The 15307-nt window shown below is 32.3% G+C and overlaps 2 protein-coding genes across 3 annotated transcripts; both read right to left on the bottom strand.

Moving 5' to 3' along the window:
* Positions 1 to 3942: 3942 nt before the first annotated feature.
* On the bottom strand, positions 3943 to 9708 carry LOC105632296 (peroxisomal acyl-coenzyme A oxidase 1). The gene is made up of 14 exons (XM_012214639.4): positions 9463 to 9708; positions 8978 to 9086; positions 8835 to 8896; positions 8438 to 8647; positions 8001 to 8088; positions 7756 to 7918; positions 7299 to 7497; positions 6590 to 6787; positions 6276 to 6407; positions 5540 to 5660; positions 5150 to 5260; positions 4699 to 4768; positions 4421 to 4604; positions 3943 to 4334 (listed from the first exon to the last, which is right to left on the bottom strand). Exons 1-14 carry the CDS (start codon positions 9598 to 9600, stop codon positions 4125 to 4127), a joined length of 1995 nt encoding a protein of 664 aa, XP_012070029.1. The 5' UTR covers positions 9601 to 9708; the 3' UTR covers positions 3943 to 4124.
* A 1157-nt stretch (positions 9709 to 10865) lies between these two features.
* LOC105632297 (O-fucosyltransferase family protein) lies at positions 10866 to 15214 on the bottom strand. Of its 2 annotated transcripts, XM_012214641.4 has the most exons (3): positions 14651 to 15214; positions 12561 to 13655; positions 10866 to 12471 (listed from the first exon to the last, which is right to left on the bottom strand). In XM_012214641.4, exons 1-2 carry the CDS (start codon positions 15100 to 15102, stop codon positions 12596 to 12598), a joined length of 1512 nt encoding a protein of 503 aa, XP_012070031.1. In that variant the 5' UTR covers positions 15103 to 15214; the 3' UTR covers positions 10866 to 12471; positions 12561 to 12595. The 2 variants fall into 2 exon arrangements, with proteins under 2 accessions (XP_012070031.1, XP_012070030.1); XM_012214640.4 differs by having other exon boundaries at positions 10866 to 13655.
* Positions 15215 to 15307: the final 93 nt, after the last annotated feature.

Raw genomic sequence — 15307 nt, 5'->3', positions numbered from 1 at the left:
AGATACTTGCTCCAATAATTCAGGGTATTTTTCCAAAAATATTTCTCATATGCATAAATATTTGCTATCAATTTTTGAAAAATAAAAAGAATGAGGAAAACCCAAGTTGGTAATTTTGCAGCCCTGTTGGGGATTTAATAGTGGGACAACAATTTGTTATTTTAAGCCATGAATTTCACATTGAAAGCTGGCTTGGGTCCCGCAACAGTTTTTTTTTTGGTTTTTTTGTGATGCATGCCATGCATTTATATTACTTATTGCTTCGCAAAAATTAATTCTTTTAATAGTTTTAACATATGAATTAATTTTTTATAAAATATCGTAAAAAAATTATTTCTGTGCCATATATGTATTAAAATTGCTTCCTTTCTACCCAATTTCTTTTTATCACATTAATTAATCTGTCATGTCATCAAACAAGATTAGGTACTAAATTATTGCCACGTATGAATTCTCTTCTCTCTCTCAATTATATTGTATTATTAATTAATGTAGTGTTAATATCTCATGGCATAAACAAGTCTAAATCAGCAAAATTAAGCTAATTAATTATTGATAAATATTCAAAACCCAACTAATGCCACCAAACTATATACATTATTTTTATGTATATATAATTTAGCACGAGCTGCGTTAGGTATTTGATTAGGCTGCTTTCATGTGAGAATTTTTGGATTTCCATCTTAATTATTAATTATATTTAGGTTATTTGTTAATTACTTAATTAATTGTTAGTTGTTACCTTAATTAAAAGAATACTTATTTTATGAACAACTTGACCTTTTCCAGTGTGTTATGGATTAATTATTGTGTTAACCAATAGTTAATAGTGGTTGTTTATAGCTAGAGGTCAGATGGTTGATAGCCGTTAATTGATAAGTGTGATTGTTTAGGAAAATTTTAACAGTGATTAGTGTTAAAATGTAAAATGAATGTTAAAGCTATAATTACTTTTATAAATTATTGTGTATTATAATATATATTTTTTATTTTTTAAAAGTAAATATATTATTTTCTTTTAATATTTATATAAATAAAATATATTAATTAAATTTTTTATAATAGTATTTAGTAGTTATTTATTATTTTTAAGTAATTATAAATAAAATGATTATAAGACAAAAGAATAAATCTTTGAAATCTTTTATATATTTTCCAATATCCTTTATTTTAAGGCTCACATAGACCAATTGCATCACTACAAATAAAAGAATAAATAATGAGTTAGAGCCAACTAATTAATTGTTTATATTACTAATGGCGTACAAAGAATTCTTATGCCTACATCATCTTAGTAATTTAGGCAAATAATTTAAATTAATAAAACGAGAAACATTTTAGTTTAATGAGAAAATGTAATATTTTTATACAATAAATAAAAAAAAATATCATTTATAACATATTTTTCTAACAATAATCATTTATAAAAAAATTTTTTTTTATCACTTTTATTTTTCTAGCTAGAGGTATATATCATATTGATTGCACATTAATTTTCTTTGTTGGTGGTTAATTAATTATAAAATGGACATATGACCCTCTTGTCAATTGAGATATATAGTTTACTATTTTATTTAATGAATGGTGGCATGACATTAATTATTTAAAACATTAGGAGGTTGGGTGGGTTTGATTGTTCGTTACAATCACTATTGGTCATAAACAAAAAATAATAAAAAAAAATACACTGATTTTCTGAATATATATGAAATTTAGCTATTAATTTAAATATAATTTAAAAATCTAATTATATTTTATTTTTAGAAAAAATTTATGTGCGAGTTGTTCCAATTTTGAAATATTATCACTGTTTTATTTTCTTTTTTTCCAATAAATATAAGTTTTTTTTTGGTTTAGTATATAAATCTTATCGCCGTGGGGTCGAGTTGGGTGTAATTGTATCTTTCTGGATGATACAAAAGTTAAAAAGTCGAAAATATCCTGAAATAAGGATTTGGGACACTCACTGGCGGCTAGTGATTTTTCCACGTGCTTTAACTGTGACGTATTTGTCCGTGAGAAACATGTTCTTGAAATTAAGCTCTTGTTTTGGAACTGTCACAAACGGCAATACAATCTGTGATTCTCTTTTATTCGTACCTCACCTCTTCTTTTCCTTTTTTTTTTTCTTCTTAATTTTTATTTCTGAGATGACATTTTCTTTTAATTTTATTATTTTTATATAAAAAAATAGAAATAATGTAAACCTTTAATTTTTGCATTATAAGAAATCAGCTTCTCTAATTCGTCCAATTATTTGCACACAGAATTTTCTTTTGTCTGCTATAGCTTAGCTGCCGTTTAATGTACAGTAATCATGCACAATGCAACGGAAAATGAATTCAGTTTTGAACTTCTCCTGTTAAAAATAAAAAAATCTGTGTGTTCGATGTGAAAAAAAAAAATTCAATTTTATGAATTTAATTTTATAGGTTTGAATATAAATAAACCACATTGGAATAAAAAAGATGGAGTTTTTAAAATTATTATCTCAAGGGTATATTAAAAATAAAAGCAGATGAATTTTTAATTTTTAAAATTATTTCAAGCATAAAAAAACAAATGAATTATATCTGAAATTCATTTGTAAATGAATTGCATATTTCAAGTTTATTTATATTAAACAGAGCCTTAAAATATTATATTTTAGAAGATTTAAGTATAATTGTAATTTTTTTTTTTTTGAAAAGGTTCAGAAAATTTTTAAACATTAGCCCTAAAATTTTTAAACGTTGAAATTCTGGAATCAATTATGTGTTTAATCTTCCTATATGGGCTGGCCCAATAAACCCACAGGACAACAGACGAGAATAGAACATTTTTCTTCCGTAGGACGGTAAGTTTTCCATGTCGTTCGAAACTCTGAACGACAAGGAAAGGTTTTCGCTTGGACGGGTAATGAAACAAAACACAGTTATAACAAAACATTATAACATTACATTAAATATACTCAAAAGCATTTCTAATGTAAATTTACACCAACTTCATTTGCCTGTGGAGGTACCACCTCCACTTCTTCAATTACCAGTGGTTTCCCTGCCTCTCAAGCTACAACAGCTGCAAAATGAAGAAGAACCCATTATAAAACCAGCATTGCCTTCCAATCTTTTAGAAAAGACAACCGATCATAATAAAGTGAAAAAAAAAAAAACTGAACCCATTACAGAAAAAACAACGAGGATAGATCAGAAAATCAGAACTTCACGTTTCTTTTATATAAATATGCACCTTTGCAACGGATCACCTGACCCACAGTGCTTGTGCTTGCCATATTTTACTTCATGAATTTCTATATTTCACAATCCAAAAACAAGAAAAGAACAAATCTTTGGGTTTCAGTTTTGAGTAAGCTCTTAGTGGGAAAAAGGGTTCTGCGAAAAAGGTATTTATACTAAGAAGATAGTCAAGGTATTTTAATAATAAATTCACGTCGTTTCCTTTAGGCTTTACCACACAAGAGGCGCATCCAAAACCATTCCCAGATTCTAGTTCCTGGTTTCGCAGTAGAATCCAATAAAATGGATTATTAATTCTATTGTCTCTGTGAATGCATGTTTTCTTCTCTTTCCAACCCTTCTTTTGTAAAACATCCTCCATGAATTAACTAATTTTTTTATTTGTTAAAAGTGATTATTAATATTTAATAGAGCATTAAGGTTTTTTTAATAACCAATAGTTGTTAACTAATGGTTTCTCAACTCTCCTTCAGCAGGATCCCGTTGCAACTTGGTAAATAGCCAATGAACATCCGCCCATACATTTCCAGCCTGTTGATTCTTTTCTATGGATTTTCCAGTTGACTTTAAATTTGAAAGCATATTTCTAAGGGAGTAAACAGTGAAAAGTTTCGAGTTTAACTCAGCTGCTAATCTTTTTGTCTAATTTTACTACGGCTAATTGCAGGCATTTACCAAGTAGTCAACAACATATTAAGCCTCCATGTACACTAAAAAAGAAATAAATAATTTGCCATTAACTTGGATACAGCAAAAATGACTATCAACCAGAGCTCTCCAATAACCTTCACCTTTCAGGTGACACTTCTGGTAAATTTTATTACAACTTCATTTGTATTATTACCCACAACATCAAAGAGCTCTAACTGCTTTATTCCTCTTTAGACTTCACAGTCTTGCATTACGGAGTTGTTGCTTCAGCATGGGACGAACGTATTCATGGTAACCATCAGGCACGACGGAATCATTTAGAGGATCCTTCCATGCTTCTTCATAAAGTTTAGGATACACGTTTCCATCATATCGACCAAGAACCGAGCCCAGGTAGTGATCAGTGTAGTTAAATGCATCAACAAGAGCAATCGCATTGCGACGGAGCTAATCCATGAATTCAAAGCATAAACTTAGATGGTGCATATGAAAGAATAACTAGAATGAATCAAAACCAATCACTTGAGACTAACCTGGGAATATAAAGATCTCAGCTGATCGTTTGCAAGTGAAGCTTGCTTTGGTGTTATGCACCCGGTGGAGAGAAAATCACCAACATGTTTGTGTAGGAGGTTCAAAGCATAAATGTTGCACAGAATCTGCAACTGTTCTTTCACTCCTTTTCCTGGTATATCTTGCTTTAATTTCTCAATGAACCTAGAAGTAAAAAGAAGTTTTAAGAGATAAAGTAACTAATCAATTGTTGAATTTGGGATACAAATGTGGCTATATGAAGAACAAATGAGCTTACTTGGAAACAACAATATACTGGCAATGAGCAATTGCTGCCTCAACAAGATCAGCAGAGAGTTCGGCAAAACCTGAAGCAAAAGAAAGAATAAGTGAGAACACAAAATCTAGTGATACACAGCGTCTCAACCTCTAAAAGAGAAAAAATAAAAAAAAAAGCATTCAGGTTTTCTGCATAACGGAGCATGTGAATGTTGAATTTACTTTCATTATTAAATTGTAAACACCTTTTTAGCTAAATTCAAACTATTAAAAGTTGCTGGTGGAAAAATACATCGAATCAATCCAATAAAGAGCGGCACCATCTAACAGTTGTTTCAGAGGGATTTTGACGATAATTTTCATCACTTCAGGAATTCTTAATTGTTCATCAGTTGATAGAAAAAATAAGAGAGAAGGAAACAGATATGTAAATACATGTTCCTGAGTTAAGGCATAGAGAAGAGAAATACCTTCTTCAGGATTAGGAAACTGGTTAAGGCTTTGAGCACGGGCAACACACATCCTAAGAGCCCTGGCTTCAAATGCCTCTAATATTACACTAGGCTTTAACCAATCTTCAACTGCAATCAAGATGCAAACGTCAGTAAACTAAGTTCGAACACATTCACAATCTAGCAAAATTAGCTGGTATCAAGTTAAAATTTATGCAAAAGAGGCTTCAAACTTTGTGAAACAATATTTACCAACAAACCAAGTACGTTTTATTCATATTTATGAAGCTTAAAATCATGATCTTGTATGTCATTAATCTTACAGTGAAACTTTTTACAAACAATTCCTTGAAATATTATAATGACAGCATGAAGCAGCACAATACTATAACATGACAAAATTAATACCTTCCTTAACACTACACTGACACTGCAAAAGATCCTCTGCCCGTGCCATATAAGCTGTGGTTCCAACAGGCTTCTTTCCAGAACCCAGCTGAGAAACAGTCTTCATGAGAAATCTAGCGACCTGCAACAGAATTTTAACAAGAATATCAGTAACAGTTTAGAAGTAACTAGTAATCTAATTATATTGCCATCAGGCAACACACAAACAATAGGTATAACTGCAAAATAAAACTATCCCACTGAGTCTTGTTTCAAGCATGTTCCAAGTCTAGGCATGCTAAATGACTAAGTATGTCAAGTTTAACCAATGGATTGTGCTTATAGTTTGCCTTTAAGGAGGATAAGCAAGTCCTCTATTGACAGACGACAATCAGCACATGTTGAATTCAATAAACTGTAACCACAGCTTCTTGTTGTTCAAATGGAAATTCTGGAAGTATAACATATGCCCCCCTGATGCAGGACCACCGGTTACAAATTTTAGGGTTGCATCAGCGTTCATTTTGTAATGCCTATATAAGTATTCTTATAGACATTTTCATTTAGATGACTATTGATCAAATGGACATTCAATCAAATATTCAGGCAAATGTTTTTTCTTTTTTTTTTTTTTTTTCACATTTTTCTTTTGCAGCTGATGGCCCCTGTTTCTACATAAAATCCCCATACTCTTCTTTAATTATATTTGTTTCTTCACTCATCAAAAATCAATGAAAACCATGCATATTCCACATGCCTGTAAAAGCAGCACAACATTGTCCCCTTCATATGTACAGGCTGGAATATAAACAGCAAACAATTCTGGAAGCCCACTGGCACTAAGGTAACCATGTCCACCACAAAGTTTCCTACATTCTTCAATGGCGTCCTGCAACCAAAATAAAATTCTTGTTAATCAAAAGATGCCAAAGAGATTTTTTTTTTTTTTTTTTTTTTTTTTTGGGTTGGGGGGCGAGGGGTGTTTGTAATTGTTATGGATGTCCAATTTGACAAAAGGTCAAAAACTATTATGGAAATTTGTGTTTTGGGGATAAATCGGTAGTGACTTACAGCAGTGGCAGAAGTAGTCAAAGACTTCAAACCCGCAGTACATGCATGAGCCTCAGGCAATGTTGAGAAATCATTGGCCTGCAACCTCTGGGTTACATCCGTATAAAGCCATTTCAACCATTCACCAACAAATCTAAAAGCATATGCAGAAGCCAGCAAAGGAAAGAGTCTACTTTGCTGAGTTTTGTAATCAATCACCTAAAAACAGAGTGGACAGTGAGAACATGAGACACATTTTATGAAAATGATTAAAATATTAATGTCCAATCAATCAATGGGGAAAAAAGCAACAAAACTGTCAAGATTATACTCCTAATATCAAAAAACTAAGCAAGCATTTCAACATCAGTTGTCATACAGAGTACAACTTACAGACACTTCAATATGTTGTGGTGCAAATGCATCTACTAGACCAGCAAGATCATGTTAGATATTTCATATGGGGCAAATTCTACAAGACTATAACTATAGCAGTATTCACGAATAGATAATATCCATAAAAATTTCCCTTACCATTGCAGGGAGTAAATAAATTGCAACAACATTTTGCTAAATTCAAGTAACACAGTAGAACACATCATATTATACTATTACTGGCAATGCAAATTCACCAAAAGCAAGATTGTTCACAGATCTCATTCAGAATTTTTCTCATAAATAAATAGAGTTCTACACGAACTATTACAGAGAGTTTGGTTTCAAAAACTACCTGGGTCTCAAGACCACCATCCTGGGAACCAAATTGTCTGCGGACAGCACTATACCTAGTGGCAATACAAACTGCCCTTGATAAAGCAGAGGAAGCATCAGCTACAATTGTTTGCCGCACATACACCATTGTGCCATAAATCAGCTGTCGTGGAACATAAGATTGGACACATTTTCCTTCCCTTGTAACCTGCATTACCCTGTAACATTTGTAGTGAAAAAGAAAACATGAGTCATGATAATACCACAGAATTTGGGTCAATAAAAGACCAGCACTCAAACTCCACATATTCTCCAAAATGTCAATATTACAATACAGTTAGAAAACCAATAATCTATTTGACTTCAATTCCTTAAATCGAGGCAATTCAAAATAATAAATTATAATGATAAAAAAGAACATATGAAACCTCAAACATTTTTGGGAAGGGAGGAAAAAAAAGGTGTTGAGAACCTACCGCATCAACATTTGATTCCTCGGGATGCGCACGTGATCAAATCTTAAAACACCATTGTCCATAGTATTATATGCCCCACTCCCAAATTTCATTCCAATATCACCAACTGTTATGCCTGGAAGAGGCATGTGATCATCCAAACTCCGAAGCTGGACAATAAAGCCTGAATTGAAACATTTTAGCGCATATACTTGGTGGAGCAATTACAATACATGCAATTTGGAACAATATGTGTCACTACTTACCATGCACTCCATGTTGTTCACCATCAGCTATAAGACGCGCGTAAACAACAGCATGTGTGGACACTTTACCCAATCCACCAGGCCACCACTACATAAAGAGGAAAAAGATATCAATAACAAGATTGAAATTTCAATGCGTTTGCTGTTTCATATTTCACAAACACTGTAGCTTTCATTCATGTGCACCAGCAACAAACTTAAAGAAAAATACGAGCATTATCCTGCGCAGAAGATTAAGATGGAAAACTGCTTATATTGTGATCATCTATACATCCCTTTGTCAACTTCCATAGATTTGAGAAATGGAGGGGGGCCAAGATCAATTCTGGGCAAATTTGCACCAGGTGAGTACAAGATTTAAGAGACAGCATCCCTCCCAGTCTTCAAGGGCTAACATGTAAAATCAATGAATCTATCTCATTAAACAATTTACTTACTTTGCTAGAAGTCAGTGTGGGACTATGAATGACAAATTCATCTGTCATAGGATCAAAGGTCGCAGTGGTTTCAAGTCCTTGAACATTGGAGCCATGGCCAAGTTCAGTTTGTGCATAGCAGCCAATTATTTGCATCTTATATGCCAAAGGTAGCCACTTCTGTTGCTGCTCTTCAGTACCCTGTCCTTTAATTGCTGGAATAAACATTCCCTACTCCACACCAGAGAGAGAGGAAGTATTAGATGGTATATTCATACCGACACTGAGGATCCTTTTCATAATGTATTCAGAGATAAACATGCAAAAGACTACCTTGACATTTTGATATAAAATTTTCACAACTAATATGACGATAATTCAAAAAAACGTAACCAACAAACAAAGGAATGAAACTTACCCAATGAAGATCCGTGTAAGCAGGTTCATCCACAAAAGACCTCATCTTACCTGCCTCTTCTTCTGTAATAAGAAAACTTGCGAGATTAGACAGTAACCGAAACGATCTTAATTATATACAGATGAACGCAATTGAAGACCCACCAGAAAGACGAAGCTCAATGATAAGTTTCCATGCATGAGCCGCTTTCCTCAGAGTGTTTTTAAACAATTCTTTCCTACTCAACATAACTCTGTTATCCTTTCGAAATGCCTACGATAAAGACATGAAAAAGAGACTAAATAAAAAAAAAAGATCAAGATATAAAGCATAAATTTTTGACGACAAAGATCAAAAGAATCAAGTCCAACCAATTAAAAAGTAAAAATTTATCATACTAATGTATTAATTTATTGGTAACTACTAAATTACGTCAGTTTTAATTCTTCCTGTTATTTTCACCTTCGAATCACATATCAAGGTCAACCAATTAAAAATCTAATATCATAACCACAAAATTAAATTATAAAGCTAAAAAGACACCCATAACAGTCGATAAATCAAAATCACCGGAGCTAGCAACAACCCAAGAAAATATCACACAGCGTATGAATCTAAACTAAGAATTATAGAAGAGGCCAAAAATTACAGGATCGCTGGCCACAAGACGAGCCATGCGATCGGAGACTTCGAAGGCATGGCGGGAACCAGCCCAGACGATCTTCATCTCGTCGACATCGAACTGAGTTTTGCTTCTCTCGTGAGCCAAGTGATCGACGCCCTCCATTTGGTCAAAGAAATTAAAATTCAGGTAATGAATAATCAGAGTTTTGGTTCTCAGAACAGAAGAGAAATGTAAGAAAAAATAGTCAGTTTTTTTTTTTTTTTTTTTTTTTTTTTTTTTTGAGGGAAAAAAAATAGCGAAATGGTTTCACCAAAATTGGCAAATACAATTAAGAGATATTCGGATAACTAATGGATCGGGTTGTCAATTCCCATGATATTTGTAGATCGTGTTTCCCAATGTATAATTTTTTATATTTTTATTCAATAAGAGATGGCCACCGGCCACATCGACTAGTGGAATTTCAATTTACGCACGTTGCAAAATATAGACTTACCTTTTTTCTATTGTAAATTATAAATCATTTTTTAATTGTTAAATAAATCTCTATATATTGTATTTTATAATCGATAATTCTTTTATTTAATTCTTTAGCTAAAATGACATTTTAACGTTTAGTAAATGACGTTTGGATTAGATTAAGAAAAATGTAGAAAAACTAATATTTTTTTTCTTAATATTTATAAAAATAGAAACAAATTTATATTTTTTTTTTCACCCAGGGAACATATAATATTAGATCCAGGGAAATAGAAACAAATGGTTTCACACTTATAATTTTGGAATAAAAAATAAAAGTTGATGGACAAAAAAAAAAAACCAAAGCTCCTGCCTGCCTGTCAGCTCTCTAGCTTCTAATTTTCGATTATTACCTATGTAATTGGATTATTCTATTTATTTACTGGTAGGCTATGCGGTGGACTGCTAATAATTTCTTATTAATTTTAGGCAAGCAAAAAATAAATGTTTAATATTATTATTATTATTATTTCGCATTTTAGGCAAACCAGCAACTGTGAATAATGGATGCAGTAGTGGCGGGAGATTGGTCCACCCCCAACCGCCATCAGTCTGCATAATTGTGATAAACATTGAAATAAATGCTCCAAAAATAAGTACTATTTCAGCCATAGGAGCCCACTTTTAAGAGAAGATTTTAAACGAGAAGTTAGCTTTTCATAAAATCCACCGCTCAAATGTGTAATCTTTTATTTTCTATCCAATTCTTTCCGCAGCAAAAAATGGAATCGTACTGCACATTTCTTAATATTCGTCACATATTTAAAATTTTACATTGTTTAAGAAACTATTAAATTTATTTTAATTACAATAAAATTATTAAATAACTTGACTATATTACACTTGGTTTAATAGTATTAATTTTTTAAAAAAAACCACTAAATTAAATAATAATAATTATTGTCATGTATAAAGGTAAATATGAAAAAATATTTATTATTTCTTGAAATCACAAATATTATAAATATTTCGGAACAAATCATGTTCTCAAATATGACAAATATTATGGAACGGAGGTAGTAATCTATACACTTTTCAATAAAATTCCCATCACAAATTATACTCAATGGTAAATTAACATAAGCTAACAAGCCAATGCCAACATCCAAAGTAAAGATCATTTACTTCCATATTTGCACATCACCCTCACCCTCATCCTCTCCCCTTTAATTTGTCACCTAATTGAACAATATTAAATTTCTTACAGAAGTAATAGAGGAACATTACAACCAAATTTAAAAAAATCAACCTTACGATTGAAAAGTATACAACTTCTTACAAATTTTATAAAAATAATAGGAAAAAAAAAATTGCAATCAAATATAGAAAACCAATTTATACTTGACAACTCTGAATGAAAAAAACAACTAATTGCAATCAAATATAGAAAACCAATTTATACTTGACAACTCTGAACGAAAAAAATAACTAATTGCAATCAAATATAGAAAACTAATTTGAACGTGACAACTCTGAATGGAAAAAAATAACTAATTGCAGTCAAATATAGAAAACCAATTTATACTTGACAACTCTGAATGAAAAAAATAACTAATTGCAATCAAATATAGAAAACCAATTTATATTTGACAACTCTGAATGAAAAAAAAAAAAACTAATTGCAATCAAATATAGAAAACTAATTGGAACGTGACAACTCTGAATGAAAAAAAATAACTAATTGCAATCAAATATAGAAAACTAATTTGAACGTGACAACTCTGAATGAAAAAATTAATTAATCAATTAATTGTCCACAGTACCATGAGCAGCATGCTAAATCTCTATGTACATCAAATAGTAACATTTTTTATTCCACAAAATGCAAAGTGATAGCAAATATAAGGATTCGTTTTTTCTCCAAAAAATAATTTATCTTTGGAAAATATTTTCCTAATAATTTATTTTATATCGTTCGATTCCAATATTGAAAATCAGTTAAAAAGTATCAAAATTTATCATTTATAAGATTATAAAAATATTTAGAATCATAAAAAATTTATAAGTTAAACATGAGAAAAAATACAAAAAAATAATAAATTGTAGTAGTCATCAGTAACCAATATTGGTGGTCGATGGTCGACAGTGACTAAATGCAATCGATAACGCTGAACACTGACTAAATGTGATTGATAATGTTGAATACCAGTGATAGATGGATTAATATAAATGTGTATTTACATAGTTGTAATAAATTTATTAGAGTATTCGGAAAATATTTTACTCCTTTTAAAAAATAAAGTCATTTTCCTTGAAAATAACTTGGCCGATTTTTCAAAGTAATCTAAACATCAAAAAATTCAGAAAGATAAAATATTTTCCGAAAACAAGTAGAAACTAAATAGAATAGTTCTTGACCTTACCTTAGTTGGAATGTCGCATAGGGAAAAGATATTTCCAAGAAACAGAGCTGTTAAGTCTTCCAAAAAGTTCAAGTCTTGTGTGCTGAATGAACCATCGAGGATCCTAGGATAGAATAAGGATGCATACGACTTCCGGCACCTCTATGTTTAGCTGCAAAGTGCAGAAGCATTAGGCTCAGATTGATCAATCTTGCTTAACAGGAGAAAAAGAACCTTCAGGCATAGGTCCAGTGACGGAACTTATGACAATAGCCACATGTCATGTTGGAGTCGAGCTACGACTTTGCACATACACTGGAGTTCCTCATCAGCTCTATACTTTCAGCAATAGTTGATCCAGGAGTCCCAACAAAACCGAGTGAAGCACAAGCACAAATGCTTTCCTCTAGATATAAAAGCACATCAGGCAATCTCTCATAAGGACAATGCAAACTCATCTTGTGCAGTCCATCAATATTCCATGGTGATCTAAACCTCAAACCATGCCCTGCATCTGCAATTTCCTTTGCTGTTTGTACAATCAATTCGTCTTCTTCTCTCAGAAAGTACAATTTAAAATTGTCTGAGTCCCTCGCCAGGTCCCCCAAGTAACTTCCAATCCAATTGCCTTCAGGAAGATCAGTCATTACAAAAATATGAATGGGTTGCGGAGCCGTCTGCTTCAGAGATTCTAACTTCTGTTTCAAGCCCAGAAAAGTGGCTTCCCGGTGATTCTTAAACTGCCCATCTAACAACCTGAGCTGGGCACAAAGAAAAGGAGCCCTTATAGTCTCCAAAGCAAACTTCTTCCCTGCACTTAAGATTTCAGGAACAAAGGGAAGAAATTTACTTTTCTCAATCAAAGATTGTATCCTTTGATCACTCTGCACCTCATGTATATCAATATACAACTCTGAACCCTTGTATGGGGCAGTGAATAGGCTTCCAAATGCCAAAACAACTGCAGAGTCAGATTTAGAATCAGGTCCAAGTGCCATATATACATCTCGGCGCCTCCTAATGTATGAAATATTTTTTTTCTTCTTCAGTTGCTCATCGGGTTGGAATGAATCTAATGCCCCATCCTCTTCACCATTCTTGTAAGTCCAAACTGTGGTTTTGCAATCTTCATCTACAGCATATAAACATTTATCTATATTACCATTAACCCCAGATAAACTAGATCCGCACTGCCTAAGGCTATCAAAAAAAGAGGACTGTGTATTCAAATCACTCATGCAAGTAAAATCCTTATTCCCACTGCACCACAAAGATGCAAATATCCTGAAATCTATGGCTCGAATGGAGGAAGGCACTAATGATGAAATGTCAACAATGTCAACCATAGAGACATATCTGCAAATGAAATGGCATGTGGACGATATGAGAGAATGCATAATATTTGGAATTCATTTGAAGAACGAAGAACCAGAAGAAGAACATCATTTAATTCTCTAAAAAAGTGGGAAAAGTGATGGGAAACAATATACAAAATCCAAACTCCATCATTTAGCAGTCTTTTGTTCAGCTAGGAGTAAAATTCTTGGCATTGAATTTGGAAAACTACGCAACAAAACATAAAACTTGTTCACTATGCGAGGCTATGTTTGGTCGGATGTAATCAAAGATGTAATGTAATGAAGCTGCATTACATGTCTCGTTACTTTATTTAGTTGCACAAAGAAAATTTATTGAAATTGAACACCCATTGAATTAATTAATCACTATTACTTCAGCTAATGGAATTCTCATTAGATACAAAGATCTGTGTAATTATGATTACTTTACTAACTTCATTACTTATTTTTTCTTTTATGATTCTATCTACCATCAATCCGGCATTGCCACCATCAAATGATTAATACAATAAATTAATTTCGACATTTATAACCACAAATAGGAACAGAATGACCATACCATTTTAATACATTACATTTTTCAGTACATCATATTGCATTCCATCCTACCAAACACAACCCAACAAAAAGAATTTACTCAACTAAACCCAATAAGGTTGCTGATCTCAGTTAAACTGAACATTCAAATTCTCACACATCCAACCAGCATAAAATAAAGAATCTATATATTCTTTTGTTCAACTTCAATTTTCTTCCTATAATTTTCTCAAGGATCTAGGAAAAGAGCCAAATATTATCTGAATTGCTCGCTTCAATCAATTAAGTAAACAAGCAAAACCAAATAAAGATAACAAAATCAAAACTTTTCAGTAGTAAAACCTGTAAATGAGTCGTCTAGCACCTTTTTCAACAAATTAAAGAAACGAATATCGTGAATACATACAAAAATCAAGATCAAAATACACAGACTAGAGAGAGAAACAAAGCTCAAACCTCCCAGTCTTGAGAAGCTCAATCGCCTGATCCCAGACGGAGTACCTAATCACTTTAGGCTTCAAAACCCTAAATTTTGGGCAACTGCCAAGAGCAACAGCATGGTGATCCAGAACCGGAGGCACAATTAACGTTCTATTCAAAATCCCCGCCATCAGTATCCCATTCTTGAACTCCGATAGCTGGTTGCTGAACCCACTGTGCGGTGCGTACCACAGGAACTTCTCTCCACCGGTTAAGGATTGGAATCTGCTGCATGACGATTGGGGATTTGAGGTTTGATGGGAAACAGAATTGGAGAACTTAGTGTAGGAAGTGAAGAGAATCAGAAAAGTGAAGAGTGTGAAGATGGAGATCAGTAAAATAAAGACTGGAGATCTGTAAGGAATTAAAGGTTTTTTCTTGGTCCATGATTTGGTTGTGTTTCTGTGTAAATTGAGAATGCTGTTCATGGCTCTGTCCTAAGATTCAGGCAAGAAACTGTATGCTTTATCTTTCAGGCAGGAAGAGGAAGTTACGCAACTTAAGCCATTGGCCTTGTAGGCATTGTTATTTTTTGATCTTCTATAATTTTTATAAATTTAATTGTTATTATCGGGGTATTTTATTAATTTTTTTCATTTACTAAGACCAGAATAATATTATGAAATATACAAT

This window comes from Jatropha curcas, chromosome 4 (genome assembly GCF_041381405.1).
Source record: "Jatropha curcas cultivar XTBG-Jc1 chromosome 4, XTBG_Jcur_1.0, whole genome shotgun sequence".
In the NCBI taxonomy this organism is placed as follows: Eukaryota; Viridiplantae; Streptophyta; class Magnoliopsida; order Malpighiales; family Euphorbiaceae; genus Jatropha; species Jatropha curcas.
This window is presented reverse-complemented; position numbering and strand designations above follow the sequence as displayed.